The sequence below is a fragment of the Sus scrofa genome, chromosome 2, assembly GCF_000003025.6.
Source record: "Sus scrofa isolate TJ Tabasco breed Duroc chromosome 2, Sscrofa11.1, whole genome shotgun sequence".
Classification (NCBI taxonomy): domain Eukaryota; kingdom Metazoa; phylum Chordata; class Mammalia; order Artiodactyla; family Suidae; genus Sus; species Sus scrofa.
Window position 1 is genome coordinate 71,515,089 of NC_010444.4, and position 16,302 is coordinate 71,531,390.

The 16,302-nt window shown below is 59.5% G+C and overlaps 3 protein-coding genes across 6 annotated transcripts in view; 2 read left to right on the forward strand and 1 right to left on the reverse strand.

The window, feature by feature from the left end:
- PCP2 (Purkinje cell protein 2) overlaps positions 1-4,306 on the forward strand; it is a 48,324-nt gene extending 44,018 nt beyond the window's left edge. For 2 of the 4 annotated variants that reach the window (XM_003123152.4, XM_021083915.1), the window contains exons 2-5: positions 2,316-2,424; positions 2,985-3,099; positions 3,348-3,472; positions 4,121-4,306. In XM_003123152.4, coding sequence (XP_003123200.3) covers positions 2,316-2,424; positions 2,985-3,099; positions 3,348-3,472; positions 4,121-4,240 — 469 coding nt within the window. In that variant the 3' untranslated portion in view covers positions 4,241-4,306. Of the gene's footprint in view, positions 1-2,315; positions 2,425-2,453; positions 2,866-2,984; positions 3,100-3,347; positions 3,473-4,120 lie in introns of those variants that run through there. The other 2 variants (XM_013987340.2, XM_005654738.3) reach the window with 2 other exon arrangements.
- On the reverse strand, positions 4,307-5,732 carry PET100 (PET100 homolog). Its single transcript, NM_001097466.2, is given in 4 exon segments — positions 4,307-4,453; positions 4,737-4,769; positions 4,921-5,007; positions 5,687-5,732. Coding segments are annotated over 4 exon segments (231 nt in total). The 5' UTR covers positions 5,714-5,732; the 3' UTR covers positions 4,307-4,369.
- XAB2 (XPA binding protein 2) lies at positions 5,946-15,380 on the forward strand. Its single transcript, XM_003123151.5, has 19 exons — positions 5,946-6,073; positions 7,180-7,328; positions 7,584-7,707; positions 7,927-8,124; positions 9,064-9,198; positions 9,283-9,447; positions 10,696-10,840; positions 11,257-11,408; positions 11,499-11,618; positions 11,707-11,838; positions 11,931-12,062; positions 12,160-12,273; positions 13,563-13,725; positions 13,835-14,025; positions 14,246-14,368; positions 14,464-14,635; positions 14,811-14,940; positions 15,049-15,158; positions 15,262-15,380. Exons 1-19 carry the CDS (start codon positions 6,023-6,025, stop codon positions 15,321-15,323), a joined length of 2,568 nt encoding a protein of 855 aa, XP_003123199.2. The 5' UTR covers positions 5,946-6,022; the 3' UTR covers positions 15,324-15,380.

Sequence of the window (16,302 nt, forward strand, 5' to 3'; positions counted from 1 at the left end):
ATGCCTTCAGGAAATAAACAGTGACAAGATAACAAGTGCCAAGGGTTGGGGAATGCTTAATTTAGGTGGTGCCAGAGGGCTACCCTGAGGGGGTGGCTTTTAAGCATAACCCTGAAGGACATCAAGAAGTAACCATGCAGAGAGCAGTGGCTGGAATGAGGTGAGAGTGGGGTTGAGAGTTCCCTTAAAGGAAGTGAGGTTGGAGGGGCTGCAGAGGCCAGATTTGTTTCTTTTTCACCTTCTCTTTCTCTCCCTCACTCCCTCTCTCCCTTCCTTCCTTTCTTTTTTAAATGGCTGCACCAGCAGCAACACTGGATCCTTTAATGCACTGTGCCAGGCTGGGGATTGAACCCTCACCTCCGCAGCGACCAGAACCACTGCATTCAGATTCTTAACCCATTGTGCCACAATGAGAACCCCCTCTTCCTCTTTCTTTCATAGCTTTATTGAGATATAATTCACATACCATACAATTCGCCCACTGAGAGTGTACCATTGGATGGCTTTTAGTATATTTACAGTCGTGCATCCATTACATCAATTTTTAGAACATTCCCATCACCCCCGGGTGTTTGGGTTTTCTCCTGAGGACAATGGGGTCAAGGGAGAATTCTGAGCAGGGGAAGGAGGGGAGCCCTGCAGCTCCTGGGAGGAAGGATGGGTTGCAGGGGCAAAGCAAGGAGCTAGGAGACCCCCAAGGAAGCCAGGATCCTCTCTAACTCCTCAGCCTGCCCCCTGGTGGTGAGAATCTAGGTTCCGCCACCCCAAACTCTACTCAGTGAAGGGGACCAGGGTCTTCTGCTGTAATGGGCTCGAGGGTGTGTTGCCCACCCTGGGGTTGGGGGGAACAACTATGTTGAAGTTCTAACCCTCAGTACCTTAGAACGTGCCCTTCTCTGGAAATAGGGTTGTTGCAGTGCAATTAGTAAAGATGAGGTCGCGCTGTAGCAGGGCAAGTCCCTGATACAATGTGACTGGTACCTATATCTTCGGACAGCCATGTGAGGACATGGACAAAAAAGGGCCATGTGCGATAACAGAAGCAGAGACTGAAGGGCCGCAGCTACAAGCCAAGCCACACCAAGGGCTGCTGGCAGCCACTGGAACCCAGAGAGACAGGGAAGGATCCTCCCTCTATGTGCTGCAGGAGCAGAGCCCTGCCAACACCTCGACTTCAGACCTCTGGCCTCCAGAACTGTCTGGCGATAAATGTCTGTTGCTCTAAGCTACCCTGCTTGTTGAGGCAGCCCAGGAAACTAATGTGTCCATGGAGGAGCAGGACATCACGTTGCCATTGGCATCTTGGGGCTGTGGAGAGGGTGTGAATGTGGGCTCTGCATGGCAGAGGGCTGGCTGGGGAGGAGGACAAGCTTCTTCACTTGGGCAGAGGTGGTGACTGTGTGACCCATGTTTCCTGAGAAGGAACTTCAGCAGGCTTCCAGAAAGGCATCTTGAGGAGGGCATGGGGGGCAGATGGAGTCTTCCCAGCAGCAACCTCTCTGGGGGCACCAGGGGCTTTTCCCCTTGCCTACTGTCCCCAGGTTGGGCTGGGGTGACAGGTCAGGAAGACAGAGCAACCTGGAATTGGTGGGGGGAAGTTAGGGGCTCCCGGACCTTCCTGTCTTGGGGCCTGGGGGTGGGGATGAGACAACTAGACCCCTTTTGGGTCCCTGGTCCCAGCTTCCTCTTCTCCCACCACCTGCAGGTGGCAACTGCCTTTGCAGCAGATAAGGTGGGCCGCAGACCTCACCTGAGCTGCCCTGTTGGGTTCGCTTTTTTTTTTTTTTGTCTTTTTAGGGCAGCACCTGCAGCACATGGAAGTTCCCAGGCTAGGGGTTGAATCGGAGCTGCAGCTCCGGCCACAGCCACAGCCACAGCCATTCTAGATCCAAGCCACATCGGCAACCTACCTTGCAGCTTGCAGCAATGCTGAATCCTTAACCCTGAGCAAGGTAAGGGATTGAACACAAATCCTCATGAGCCACAAAGGGAACTCTTCAGCCTGTCCTCTCCAGATAGGGCCCAGCCAGCCCAAGCTCCCCACTGTGGGGATGCTGATTTGGCAGGCTGCTGCTGCAACCCACTAGTGTGCTTGGGACCCCGCGAGTCTTGCTGGGCCAGCAAGGTCCAAACCCAGGTCACCCTGCCTCCTACCATCACGGCAGTCCCCACATCACACTGCAAAAGCAATTATCTGGATCATCTTTATGGGGTTTAAGCTTGGGTAGGAGCAGATGGGGTGTGAGCTGGGGATTTGGGGCTGGGTACCCACTCCACCCACGTCTCAATCTCTTAAAAAGCCTTCTCTGGCACAGGGCTGGGGCAGAGGCCAGCAGAGAAATGGACGGGACCCAGGAGAGGGAAGCAGGGACAATGATGGACCAAGAGGAGAAGGAAGATGGGGGCTCGGCCTCATGCATCGAAGTAAGTCCCCCCTCCTCAGCCCCCAACTCCAGGGCTCCTGATTGACAGAACTAATTAGTTTGTAGGGCACCTAATTAGTAAGCCTGTCTCCTGGGACCCCTGACCCAGTTACTGCCCAAGAAGGTGCTGGTGGGCAGGAGGGTCTGAGTGTCTAACCCAGCCCGGGGGCAGAGGTTAGGGCTCTCGGTGCTGACCCTGGTGAGATGGGGGATGCCGGGACTGAGGAGGGGCCCCTAGGACATTCCCCAGGCTGGTCTCCCAGCCCCCAGGCTGCCCTGCCGTCAGGTCCCAATCTAGGACGGAGGGACGCTGGCACCAGCAGCCTCTCCCTTGAGGCAGTACCACGTGAAGTGGGCCCCCTGAGGCGGGGGAAGGATTGGGAAGGAGACTCATGTCTCATTTGGAGCAGCTCTGCAGGGCAGCACGTCGGCGGGGACCATGGTGAGAGCCACGGAGGAGGGCGGAATAGGCCCTGGGTTGGGGTGGAAGCTGGCCGGCCAGGAGGGGAGTCGAGGGGTCCCCCAGCTAAGGGGCCGACTGAACTGTGTCTGTGCCCTCAGGCGGGCTCCCCAGACCAGGAGGGCTTCTTCAACCTGCTGAGCCACGTGCAGAGCGGCCGGATGGAGGAGCAGCGCTGCTCACTGCAGGCAGGGCCAGGTCCAGCCTCCGAGAACCGTGAGAGTGGGCAAAGGGGGGTCCTGATGGGGGGAGCACAAACAGGGCATTTCATAGGGGTACGGGACAAGGGGCCATTTGGGGGACCTGTGGAAAGAGTGAGAAACTGAGTAGGCAAGGTGGGGAGAGAGATGCCTGTGGGTCTTGGGGTGAGAACGTAAGGAAGGGTCTTGGGGTGAGGAGGGGTAGAGGGGTGAGCTGGGTTTCCTAGAGCCTGAGGTCCTCCTCGCGGCCTCTGCTCCACACAGAGAGCAGCCCTGCACCCGAGATGGACAGTCTCATGGACATGCTGGCCAGTACCCAGGGCCGCCGCATGGATGACCAGCGTGTGATGGTCAGCGCCCTGCCTGGCTTCCAGCCTGTGGGCCCCAAGGTAGGTGACGTTCTCCCAGGGCTGAGGAGAGAGGAGCGGGACTGAGCCCACGAGCCCTGCCTTCCCACCCCCACCTCTGTCCATCATCTGGACAGGGGAATGAGTGCCTGGTCGGTCGGAGAGCCCACCTTGTGTCCCTTCCAGTCACAAGACCCTGGCCACTCCAACACCCCAGTTCAGAAGGAGGACAAACGCCCAGACAGGGCTGGGGAGGGATCAAGGTCATGCAGGAGGCATGTTAAAGTCAGAACCATGGCTGGAACTCATGGCTCCTGCTCCTGAGATTGAGAGCTTGAAGGAGGTGAAAGAGAAGAGACCCCCTTCCTGGGAAAGCACCCTGAGGGTGGAGGGCTCATGAGCTTGTGCACAGGACACATCCATATACCCACATCCATTTCACACGTACCCACCCACAGCTGGCCTTCTGATCAAGACCTTGGTGAGATCACCAAGATCCATTAGCTCCTAAATAGCACTCTAAATGTTGAGTAACTGAGGAAAGCAGGAGCTCAGGGATGGTGGGACGGGTGGGGGGTCGGGGGAGGCAGGATGTCGGCTGCCACATCCGCCCTCCCTCCAATGTCTGTGTTACTTCTGGCCAGCACTGCCCCGGGTCCCTTCCTCTGGCTGACCCTTCCTCATCCACAGGACGGAGGGCAGAAACGAGCCGGGACCCTCAGCCCCCAACCCCTCCTCACCCCTCAGGACCCGTCTGCTCTCAGCTTCCGTCGGAACAGCAGCCCCCAGCCCCAGACACAAGCCCCCTGAGGGCCTGAGGCATCCTGGGCCCCACTTGGCCCCTGAAAGCAGACAATAAAACACTTCCACAGGCAACAAAGAATTACGTGTGTGTTATTTCATGGGTGGAGGGGCTGGGACTCAGGCACTTGCAAGGCCTCAGGAGCTCTGCTGGGCTGCACGGAGAAGCCTTTCCTCCCGCTGCTTCCGTATCCTCTCCTTGAATTCTTCTAGCTCTTGGCGCTGGGGGAGGGGATGGGATGGGAAGGAAGGAGTGGTATAAACACCTCAAGGCCAGGACCTCTTTCCCACCACCCTTCCCCTGGCCCCCCAGACTGTAGCTTCAGAGTCCAGCCTCTATACTGGAAGCCTGTGCCAATTACAACCAGGGTCTAAGTGGGATTAGGTTCAACCTTCAGGGAGAGGGCGGTAAGGAAACCACATGTCCCTCCACTCTCAGTCCCATCATGGCAATGGGGAGCCAGGCCCCTCTGTCCTCTGGCGGAAAGAAGAATATGTCTCTTACCTGGTCCTCCTTCTCGGGGGGCCACAGCTCCCTCTGTAGGGACAACAACACAGTTGGAGCCACAAGCCAGGAGCCTCCAGAGCCCCACACCAGGGCCGGGTCGGCTCAGGGGAGGCAGACACTGGTGCCCAGCAGATTGGTGCCCCCTACCCTCCCCCACCCCCTGGAATGAACCTGTGCCCACCTTGCGCTGTATGACATAGTCCTCAAACCACTCGGCCTGATTCGCAATCCAGAACATAGCCACAGGGAAGGTGAGGTAGATGGTCATCTGGAAGGGCAGGAGTCGGATGAGCAGGGCAAGGAACTACTACCTCTGCCCCCACTGTGTGGGGGCTGCTCAGGGCCTGGAGGACCATTCTCTGGCAGAGACCAGGGATACCCCTGCAGCCCCAGAACCCCCCAAAAATTCCCACCAAGGGTACAGAAGCCACACACCTTAAAAAGTCTAGCCCCATAATCCAAGAGTCCTTACTGCTGAAAGCCCCCTTTGAGGCCAGGAGATTCCCTTTCAAAGAAAGACATGCACACACACACAGGCCCCGGGAGCAGAAGAGCTCATAGAGCATAAAGGTATCTCTTTGAGACCTCATTATCCCACCCCCCGTCAGACCCCGGAGAACCCCCAACCCCAAAAGGTCTCACGCTTCAGTCTACACCCCTAAATCTAAGAGTGCCTGCCGCACACGCACCATGAGCCCGAGATCTGCTCCAGAGCCTGGAGCGTTTCTTCCTAGAGCCCCCTCCCTATATCCCCCCTCTCAGAGGGCCTTCCTCACATGAGCCCTCCCAGAGCCCCCAGCCCAGGGCCCCCTCTTCAGGGTTTCAACTGTAAAGGTTGAAAGGCTTTCGCCCCCAGAGCGCCATCTCTCGGAGGCCCCCCTTTTCAGAGTCTCCTCATCCAGAAAGACCCGGCGCCCAGCGGTCCAACCGCTCCACTGCTCACTGACCCGAAACACCTCCAGCTTCACGCCCATCTCGCTCCTCTTGGGCTTCAAAGCCGCTTCCGCCCAAAACCAACCTTCCAGCAAGACTGCCGCTCATTAGGGGTCGGCGGTCTCTAGTGCTGAAACCGATTGGCCTGAGGAACTCTCTGGATGACGTCATCTTCGGACGCTTCTTCCTGTTTCCGGTAGCTGGCGCTGTCTAAGAGAAAGTCAACAACTCAGGCCGCGCTATTGGGAAGGGTTCAACCAATAGGAAAACGGATCTGGCCAGAGAGGGCGGCCTTCAGTCTGAGACGTCATTATAGCGCGACTCCTGCCAGTACCTGGAGCGCCCGGAAAATGGTGGTGATGGCGCGGCTCTCGAGAACCGAGCGGCCGGACCTCGTCTTTGTGAGTTCGCGGCGGGGCCGAGGATGGCTCGCGTGGGCACTCTGAGGCTTAGATGCCTCAGGGCATTGGGGCCTAGCCGCCCGAGGGAACTAGGCTAGAGCTTTGTCGGCCCGAGGGTAGGAAGAGCATTACGGGCCGGAGACGGGGACCAGGCTAGTCAAGAGCAAAGGGCTGGTGCTGGAGACCAAGTGGTCTGAGTAAAGAGCAGGTGGTCTAGATTAAGGGCTTGGCGTCCTGGTCCTGCGGCGGAAATGGGAACGCGCAGAGAATGGGAAGGAAGGGAGACGAGCTAAATCTTGGGAGGCCTGATATTTGAAGTAAAGGCATAGTGACCAGTCTAGGGTTCTGGTTTCAGTGGTAAAGTCTTGGTGTCCTGGGTAGTGGTCTAGGTCATGAGCGTTATAGTTTCTGGGATAAAGGCTTGGCATCTGAGAGAGAACCCTGGAATTGGAAGTAAAGACCTAGTGAGGTGAAGCTGCTCAGGCGATGGCCAGTGGAATCCTGAAGACTCAAAGACTTGGTGTTTGGAGTGGAAGCCTGGCATCTCCATGAGATTCCTGGTGTCTGAGTTAAAGGCTAGGCATCCTGTCCAAACCTTTCTCTCTGAGATAAGGGTCTAGCTTCCAGCTTCTGGAGGCAGAATTGAGCTAGACTCTGACTAGCGGGAGCCTGAGGTGCCAAAGGTCTGGTGTCTGAGAAGAGGTATATTGTGAAGAGGTAAGACATGGTGTCAAAAACAACAACAACAACAACAAAAAAAAAAAAAACACCAAAAAACTTGTTGTCTAGGGCAGAGGCTTGGTGTCTAAGGAGGCTGCTGATCTGGGCCAGAGACTGGGTACCAGAAGAGTGATGTCTGGGTGGTAGTCTCATGTCTAGCCTAGAACCCCGTGACCAAGGAGTCTGATGGTCTGGCTCAGATTGTAAGCAGCAGAATTCTGAGGGGTGAAAGGATAGATCAGAGTCCTGGGATATGGGCATCTGGTGACCAGGCTCTGATGGTGGGAACTGGGACCTGGGTAGGGGTCCGGAGCTTGGCGTGGAGTGGTGCTGCCCTCAGGCTCTGAGGGTAGGGTTGTCTTCTCCCCGTTCATCGGCCCTGGCAGGAGGAAGAGGACCTCCCTTATGAGGAGGAGATCATGCGGAACCAGTTCTCCGTCAAATGCTGGCTCCGCTACATTGAGTTCAAACAGGGTGCCCCGAAGCCCAGACTCAATCAGCTGTACGAGCGGGCGCTGAAGCTGCTGCCCTGCAGGTGAGGTTGGCTGCAGCTGCTCTGCCTGTCTCAGCCCCACCCCACTTGTCCCATCACACCAGAGCTGGCTAGTAGGTCCCAGGTGATTGCTATGTGTGGCACCTTTGATTGGTGAGCACACTTTCCCTGCCCATCCCCCCATGGGAGACTTGTCACCCCTCCTCAGACCCCTTCTCCCAACACTTGTCTCCTGGGGCAGGGGGAGGGTTTTAGGATCTGTAAAGCTGACCAATCACTGCCTTCCCCCCTCCCCAGCTACAAACTCTGGTACCGCTACCTGAAGGCACGCCGGGCACAGGTGAAGCACCGTTGCGTGACCGACCCAGCCTATGAAGATGTCAACAACTGCCATGAGAGGGCCTTTGTATTCATGCACAAGGTGGGGAGAGGGCATGGCTGGGCCAGGGGATGAGTAGGGAGGCAGGGCTCAGAGTCCAGGGAGGTGGACAGGGCCGGGGGTTGGAGTCCTGTGCCTCTGTGCACTCAGGGTTGAGCTAGACTTAGTTCCAGGGGGACGGGGCTTCTGGGTCCTGCTGCACTGAACGTCTGGTGTCTTTGTGGCTCAGCTGAGGTGCTGGCTTCTCCCCTCTGCTTCCAGATGCCACGGCTGTGGCTAGATTATTGCCAATTCCTAATGGACCAGGGACGTGTCACACACACACGCCGCACTTTTGACCGCGCGCTCCGGGCATTGCCCATCACACAGCACTCTCGTATTTGGCCCCTGTACCTGCGCTTCCTGCGCTCACACCCCCTGCCTGAGACAGCTGTGCGGGGCTACCGACGCTTCCTCAAGGTAAGCCCCTTGCAGATGGGGGGCGGGCCAGTTCCCCAAGTCAAGACTTTCCAAAAACTGGGACACTATGCTAACAGACAGGCTCCTTGAGACAGACAGGCTTCTGTCTGTGGGTCCTGTGTTTACTCTCCAAATAGTTTCCTAGCATCTCCTCTTTGTCAGGAGTTGAGACATGTTCTGGGGACAGCATGGCCAAGACAGTCTCTGCCTGCCCCCAGCTTTCAGTCTAAGTTGGTAGCAGACATAACCCGACTGTGTAAAGCAGAGGAAAACTGCATGCGTGGGAGGGCAGGGAATGGGAGATAAATGGGAATGCATGATATAGGCAGGGCTGAGAGTCAAGGTGCAAGCAGTGTGGGGCTGGTGCGCAGTTTTTCTGAACTTATTAGTCTGTTATGCATCATGATATCCTTAGCATGGTGCTGTTTAGGTAGAGGGCTTATGAAGAAAGTAAGATCTGGGTGTTCCCACTGTGGCTCAGAAGGTTATGAGGTGCCGGCAGCTCATAGTATCCATGAGGATGCGGGTTCGATCCTTGGCCTCCCTCAGTGGGGTAAGGATCTGGCATTGCCGTGAGCTGCAGTGTAGGTCACAGATGTGGCTCAGATCTAGCGTTGCTGTGGCTGTGGTGTAGGCTGGCAGCTGTAGCTCTGATTCGACCCCCTAGCCTGGGGAACTTTCATATGCCACGAGTGTGGCCCTAAAAAAGAAAGAAAGAAAGGAAAACAAGGCCTGACCTGTTCAAGCTGGACCACCGATGCCTAAGCCAGACCATTCAGGGCTGAAGCTGGGTAAGGTGTGGCTCTGGCTGGACAGATGTGGCTAAGGCTAGCCCTTGACCGGGACTGTGGTGGGTGGCTTTCGGGAGGCCTGGCCTGGGAGGGGGTGTGACCAGGGGGCATGGCCCCACTGATAGCCTGCGGATGGGTGGGTGCCCAGCTAAGCCCCGAGAGTGCCGAGGAGTACATCGAGTACCTCAAGTCAAGTGACCGGCTGGATGAGGCTGCACAGCGCCTGGCCACCGTGGTGAATGACGAGCGCTTCGTGTCCAAGGCCGGCAAGTCCAACTACCAGGTGGGCCCTGGGTGGTGGCGGCAGCCAGGCAGGAGGGCTCGCCCCCTTGAGGCCACAGCTGATGCCCCTTCCTGCGCCCCGCAGCTGTGGCACGAGCTCTGCGACCTCATCTCCCAGAACCCAGACAAGGTGCAGTCTCTCAACGTGGACGCCATCATCCGCGGGGGCCTCACCCGCTTTACCGACCAGCTGGGCAAGCTGTGGTGCTCGCTGGCCGACTACTACATCCGCAGCGGTCACTTTGAGAAGGTGCGGGGCTGGGAGGGGGGCAGGGGGCTGGGGGGGCAGGGGGCAGACGCGGTCCCCCTCTGGTGCACAGCACCATGGGACACCCATGGATGCGTATGTGAGCAGAAAACATGTGCAGATGCGCCACTTATGTATGTGTGCGTGTGCCGCACCCACTTGCCCTCCTGAAAGTGGGGAGAGGCAGGCAGTATGGCCCTGGCGGCAAGCGCACCGATCTTGGCTCAGCCAGACCTGGGATCTCTGGCTGTGGCTTTGGACCCATCGCAGCTTGGGTGTCCTCATTTGCAAAATGAGCATGACAGTCGCTCCCTCTCCTATTGGAATCCAGGCACTGGGTGTCTGATGTCAAGGTCCCGTTCCCCCACCAAGGCCTTGGTGGCATTACTGTCAGTGTGGCAAGCCTGGGGACAGGGGTAGTGTGAGGGAGCTCTGAGAGGTTCCCAGAGGGCCTGGCTGGGGCTGTTGCAGAGGGTAGGGCGGTGAGAGGCAGAGGAGAGCAGAGGGGAGTGGGGCTGGAGCAGAGTGAGAGGGAAGGGCTGGAGTGGGACTCGGGGAGGAAGCCCAGTCAGCCATGAGCAGGACACAGGAATGACCAGTCATGCATTTTCCAAAGGCCCTTCAGGCCTCTTCTGAGCAGAGTGTGCAGGCTAAGACCGGCAGCAGAAGACCAGCCAGGAGGCTGCTGGAGCCAAGCAGCCAGGCAGAGGCAGAGGGGCAGGACCAGCCAGGGACAGGCGCAGAGTGATGGGGCCTGTCATGGTGGGGATGCCCCTCACCCCTGCTACTAGCGTTTTCCGTTCATACTGCCCGTCCCCTAGGCTGTTGGGGGGGGTGTGACTAGAAGAATGTGAGCTGAAGAAGGGGGGTCGGGCAGGAGCGAGAAGTGCTTTGTAGCAATGATTGCAGACTCCGAGGCAAGCTGAGGTTAGGGTCTCTGCAGGGTGATTTGTCACCTATTGGGTCTCATTCAAGCCTCATACTGACTCTGCATAGTGACAGGGGCTGTCACTCTTGGTTTACTGATGAGCTGAGGCGCCCCCCCCCGCCACCCCGATCACTCTGGTGGGGCCAGGGTTCCAACCATGGAGCTCTGTGCTGACAGCTGGGTGGCCCCAGGGAAGAACCCGCAGGGGTCTGATGTGAGACTCATGCCAAGGGTGGTGCTGCCAGGTGCCCTGTGTCCAGGCGGTGGGCACATGGGTCGATCCCCTGACAGCCCCCTCCTTACCCCTGTTCCTGACCCCTCAGGCTCGGGATGTGTATGAGGAGGCCATCCGGACTGTGATGACCGTGCGGGACTTCACGCAGGTGTTTGACAGCTATGCCCAGTTCGAGGAGAGCATGATTGCAGCAAAGATGGAGACGGCTTCGGAGCTGGGGCGGGAGGAGGAGGGTGAGCAGGAGGAGGGGTTCGCAGGGGTTGGGGAGTCCTGGGTGCTGAGTGGCTTGGGCAGGGGGGAGATGTGGGTCTTGGGGTCAGTCAGAGGCCATCAGAGAGGGAGATTGAGTAGGCGGTGTGCTTAGGGTCTTGGTAAGCAGCTAAGGCTGGGGACACAGCTGGACACTAGTGGAGAGGGAGGACCGGGGGGCATGATGAGGTCTGGAGGGGTTTCCAGAGTAGCCTGGACCCTGGGCACGTTGTGGGGTCTGGGTGGCCCTGGGACAGCTCAGACTGGGGTCAGCAGGGAGGGAGTGCCCAGATGGCCAGTGAGGGAGCCAGAAGGGAGAGAGGGCTGAGAGACGGAGAGAGCCAGGGGGCCATTTGCTGAGGCTCTCCGCACTGTTCCCGGCTCTCCCCTTGGGTCCCAGACGACGTGGACCTAGAGCTGCGCCTGGCCCGCTTCGAGCAGCTCATCAGCCGGCGGCCCCTGCTCCTCAACAGCGTCCTGCTCCGCCAAAACCCGCACCACGTACATGAGTGGCACAAGCGTGTGGCCCTGCACCAGGGCCGCCCCCGGGAGGTGGGTGAGGGCCCCACCCCCAGAGCTGCATTCCCCTGCCCACCCCCCACTCCCCGGCCCACCCAGCCTGACCCAGCTCCTCCTGTCTAGATCATCAACACATACACTGAGGCTGTGCAGACGGTGGACCCCTTCAAGGCCACCGGCAAGCCCCACACGCTGTGGGTCGCATTCGCCAAGTTTTATGAGGACAACGGGCAGCTGGACGACGTGAGTGTTATGTTGCGTGTGCACATCCTCGGCCTGCACGCCCACAGGCGAGCAGGGTCTCAAGCTTGGCTTCTGCCCACTCTGGCAGGCCCGCGTCATCCTGGAGAAAGCCACCAAGGTGAGCTTCAAGCAGGTGGACGACCTGGCCAGCGTGTGGTGTGAGTGTGGTGAACTGGAGCTCCGGCATGAGAACTATGACCAGGCTCTGCGGCTGCTGCGGGTGAGCACCAGCCCAGCTTGGGGGAAGGGAAGGGCGGGAGGGGCCCCAGGGCTTCCCCTCAGCGCCTCCCCATGCCATCCCTGCACCTGCAGAAGGCGACCGCGCTGCCTGCCCGCCGGGCCGAGTACTTTGATGGCTCAGAGCCCGTGCAGAACCGAGTGTACAAGTCTCTGAAGGTGTGGTCGATGTTGGCCGACCTGGAGGAAAGCCTCGGCACCTTCCAGGTGAGCTGCCAAGACTAGGTGGGACATGCACCCGCATCAGGGGGGCTGCTGACTCCGCCCCTGACATGCTCCAACCCGCATCCCCCTTCGCCCACAGTCCACCAAAGCTGTGTACGACCGCATCCTGGACCTGCGCATCGCCACGCCTCAGATCGTCATCAACTACGCCATGTTTCTGGAGGAGCACAAGTACTTTGAGGAGAGCTTCAAGGTGAGGAGGTCCCTGCCTGGGTGCCTGGGGCACTGTGTTCGTCTGCTGGGGCTAACGGGGTGCTGCCCACCTGGCGGCTTGAACAACAAATGTATTTTGCCAGTTCCACTGGCGGGAAGTGTGAGGTCAAGGTGTTGGCAGGGTTGGTTTCTTCTGAGGTCTCTTTCCTTGGCTTGTAGAGGCCACCTTCTCACTGCACTCTCATGTGGTCATCCCTCTGCATCCTTTTAGTGTCCCAGTCTCCTCTTAGGAGAATGCTAGCTGTACTGGAACCAGGTTTATCCTAATGGTCTCTCTCTCTCTTTTTTTTTTTTTTTTTTGCTTTTTTTGCATTTTAGGGCCGAGCCCATGGCGTATGGAGGTTCCCAGGCTAGGGGTCGAATCGGAGCTACAGCTGTTGGCCTTCACCAGAGTCACAGCAATGCAGGATCCGAGCCGCATCTGTGACCTACACCACAGCTCATGGCAACACCAGATCCTTAACCCACTGAGCGAGGCCAGGGATCAAACCCGCAAGCTCATGGTTCCTAGTAGGATTCGTTTCTACTGCGTCACCATGAGAACTCCCCTAATGGTCTCATTTTAACTTACTTATGTCTTAAAGACCTCGTCTCCAAGTACAGCACCTCATGAGGTGCTGGGAGCTGGGGCTTCAGTTGGAATTTGGGGGACACAGGTCAGCCTGTCACAGGCACAGGGTCCTGTGGGGGGGGCGGGGGAGGGGGGAGTGAGGGGGTGGGAGGAGGGTGTCAGTACAGGTGTGTGCAGTTCCTGCCCTGCTGCTCGGGCCAGGGGTCGTAGGCACATGGGGTGTTTTACACGTGTATATATACACGTGAAGAGGCCCTGCCCCACTGCCGAGAGTTTGGTTGTGTACACGTGGGGACCGTGCATGTACACGGATGGGGAGGTGGTACCTATACAAGGTGCCACTGCTGCCTGAGTGGCGGGCCCCACCCCTTTGCCTGAGTGGGTGAACCTTCTCCCAGAGCACTGGGCGCCAGTGTCTGAAGAGCAGAGGAGCCACCCGCCTCTTCAACTGTAAAGTCGCTGGCTGGTCTTAGTGGGTCCTTGTCCAGCTCTGTCTTTGGGGGCCTTGCTGTCTGTTGAGGGAGACAGGCAGCGGACAGGCCCTCCTGGCTGGGCCGTGCTTGCACAATGGCAGGGAGAAGCAGGACCAGAAGGGGTGGACAGGCCAGGCGCCCACTTGCCGATCCTGAAGGAGACTTGGGGGTTTTGGTTGTGGGGAGTCTCCCCCTGTGGACTCACACGATTCCCCCTTGGGACAGGCATATGAGCGCGGCATCTCGCTGTTCAAGTGGCCCAACGTGTCTGACATCTGGAGCACCTACCTGACCAAGTTCATTGCCCGCTATGGGGGCCGAAAGCTAGAGCGGGCACGGGACCTCTTTGAGCAGGCGCTGGATGGCTGCCCTCCCAAATATGCAAAGAGTGAGGAGGGCCAGGCGAGCTCATTGGAGGGCGCGGGGAGGGGGGCATCCGGGCAGCAGCCACGGACCTCTGACAGCCTCTCCCCCGCCCCTTTTTGTTCCTGTCACAGCGCTGTACTTGCTGTACGCGCAGCTGGAGGAGGAGTGGGGCCTGGCCAGGCACGCCATGGCCGTGTACGAGCGGGCCACCCGGGCTGTGGAGCCCTCCCAGCAATACGACATGTTCAACATCTATATCAAGCGGGCAGCTGAGATCTACGGGGTCACCCACACCCGGGGCATCTACCAGAAGGCCATTGAGGTGCCCACCGCAGGGGGTGGGGCAGGGGGCTGGGGTCGGGAAGAGAAGGGCAAGAAGGGGTTCTGCAGGCCCGGGATCCAAGCAGGCCTGCGCGTTGGTGGCCTCAGGGCAGGCCTGCCAGCCCGGGGGCCAGCCTGGGAACCGCCTGGGCTCCCCCAGAGGGGGGGTGCCCCCCCCATCTCACATGGTGCGCTCCCTGACCTCTCCTGACCCCACTCAGGTGCTGTCGGATGAGCACGCCCGGGAGATGTGCCTGCGGTTCGCCGATATGGAGTGTAAGCTTGGGGAGATCGACCGCGCCCGGGCCATCTACAGCTTCTGCTCACAGATCTGCGACCCCCGGGTAGGGACGGGTCCTGGACCGGGATGGGTCTGGAGCCGGCAGGTGTGGGAGGCTGCGGCCAAGCCAGCCAGCTCATGTCCCCGGCCCCTCCACAGACTACCGGGGCGTTCTGGCAGACATGGAAGGACTTCGAGGTCCGGCACGGCAACGAGGACACCATCCGGGAGATGCTTCGCATCCGCCGTAGCGTACAGGCCACCTACAACACGCAGGTCAACTTCATGGCCTCCCAGATGCTCAAGGTGTCAGGCAGCGCCACGGGCACCGGTGAGCAGCTGTGACCTAGCACTGGCCTCCTGGTCTGGGAGCGCAAGGGTCCACTCTGCTTCCCATTCCCTGGGCCCAGATTGGGGGTGCCCGGACACCCACAGCAAGGTAGGCACAGAAGGCTGAGGACAGCCCAGTGTCTGACCCCCACGCTTCATCCCTGCCCGCCCCGCAGTGTCCGACCTTGCCCCTGGGCAGAGTGGCATGGATGACATGAAGCTGTTAGAGCAGCGGGCGGAGCAGCTGGCAGCTGAGGCCGAGCGGGACCAGCCTTCACGGGCCCAGAGCAAGATCCTGTTTGTGAGGTGAGGGCAGGCCCTGGAGCTGGGAGCCAGCCAGCTCTCCTTCCGGAGGGGAGGTGCTGGGGGGCTGCTGGGCCCAGCTGAGCAGCGCAACCCCCTCCCCCGCCCCAGGAGCGACGCCTCTCGAGAGGAGCTGGCCGAGCTGGCGCAGCGGGCCAACCCAGAGGAGATTGAGCTGGGCGAGGACGAGGACGAGGACGAGATGGACCTGGAGCCCAATGGTAAGAGGCCAGCCAGCCAGCCAGCCAGCCAGGCAGGGTGACGGGCAGAGGCAGGGCAGGACCCCCGCCTGGAGAGTGACCTTGTTCTCCTTGCCTCCCCCAGAGGTGCGGCTGGAGCAGCAGAGCGTGCCGGCTGCCGTGTTTGGGAGCCTGAAGGAAGACTGACTCCCACTCCCACCCCCCACCTCCCCCGCTCCCCCAATGAAGCTCGTGTTTGTAAGTTCTGGTCTGATCCTCCTTCCTGCCCGCCCTCTCCTGCCTACCGACCAGGGACCAGGTGCCCGCAGGGATTGCCAGCTCAGTAGCGCCCTGCCCCCCATCCCCAGATTGGCTGGTGTGGGAGGTGGGGCAGCTGGGCTCCAGGCCAGGGCCCATGCCCCACCCTCACCCGGCAGAGCCAGTTCTGGACTCTGCGAGGCCAGTCTCTGCTGCCTGAGGCCTTGAGCCTGGAGGGGGCCCCTGCCCCACCCCCGACCCCATCACAAACCGCTTCTCCCTGGGTGAGGGCACCTGCCTCCCTTTGGGAAGAGGCTGATCTGAGAGCTTGGGAGGCACCTCTTGCCCTGGACACGGGCCAGGAGCCAGACCTCCCTCAGCCATGGGCCACGGCCAGGGTGTGGTCCTTAGTCCTAAGCCCTGGGAAGCCATTAGTGGGCTCTAAGCTATTAAAGGATTTTAAGCATTCAGGGACTTAATCAGATTTGTGCCCTGAACAGGCCAGGCAGGCTGCCATGGGGACCAGCCCATGGCAGGTGACTGGAGACGTGAGGAGGCCCAGCCTAGTGGCCTGACTGGGGGGGCGGTCAAAGGGACAGAGAGAGGTGAGTGAGACAGAGAGGCCTTCAGGAGGCGAATATGCGCGACTGGGTGGCATTGGGGAGGCTGGTTCCCCACCCAAGCTGCAGGGGGATGGGAGCTCAGTCAGGTTCCAGCGTGTGGTGGAGCTTCTGCACCTGAGACCCCAGTGGCCTCGCCAAGGAGGCAACCAGAGCCTTCGATGTGGTGCTCAGACAGAGGAATCCCTGGCCCAGGACCAAAGGCCGGGAAGGGCCAATAATAATAGCCACATTGAGGAAAATGAAGCGAGTGGGGGCAGGAAAGGCTGGCCAGAGGCCTCGTGTGCCCAGGAAGTCAGTTAAGAGGC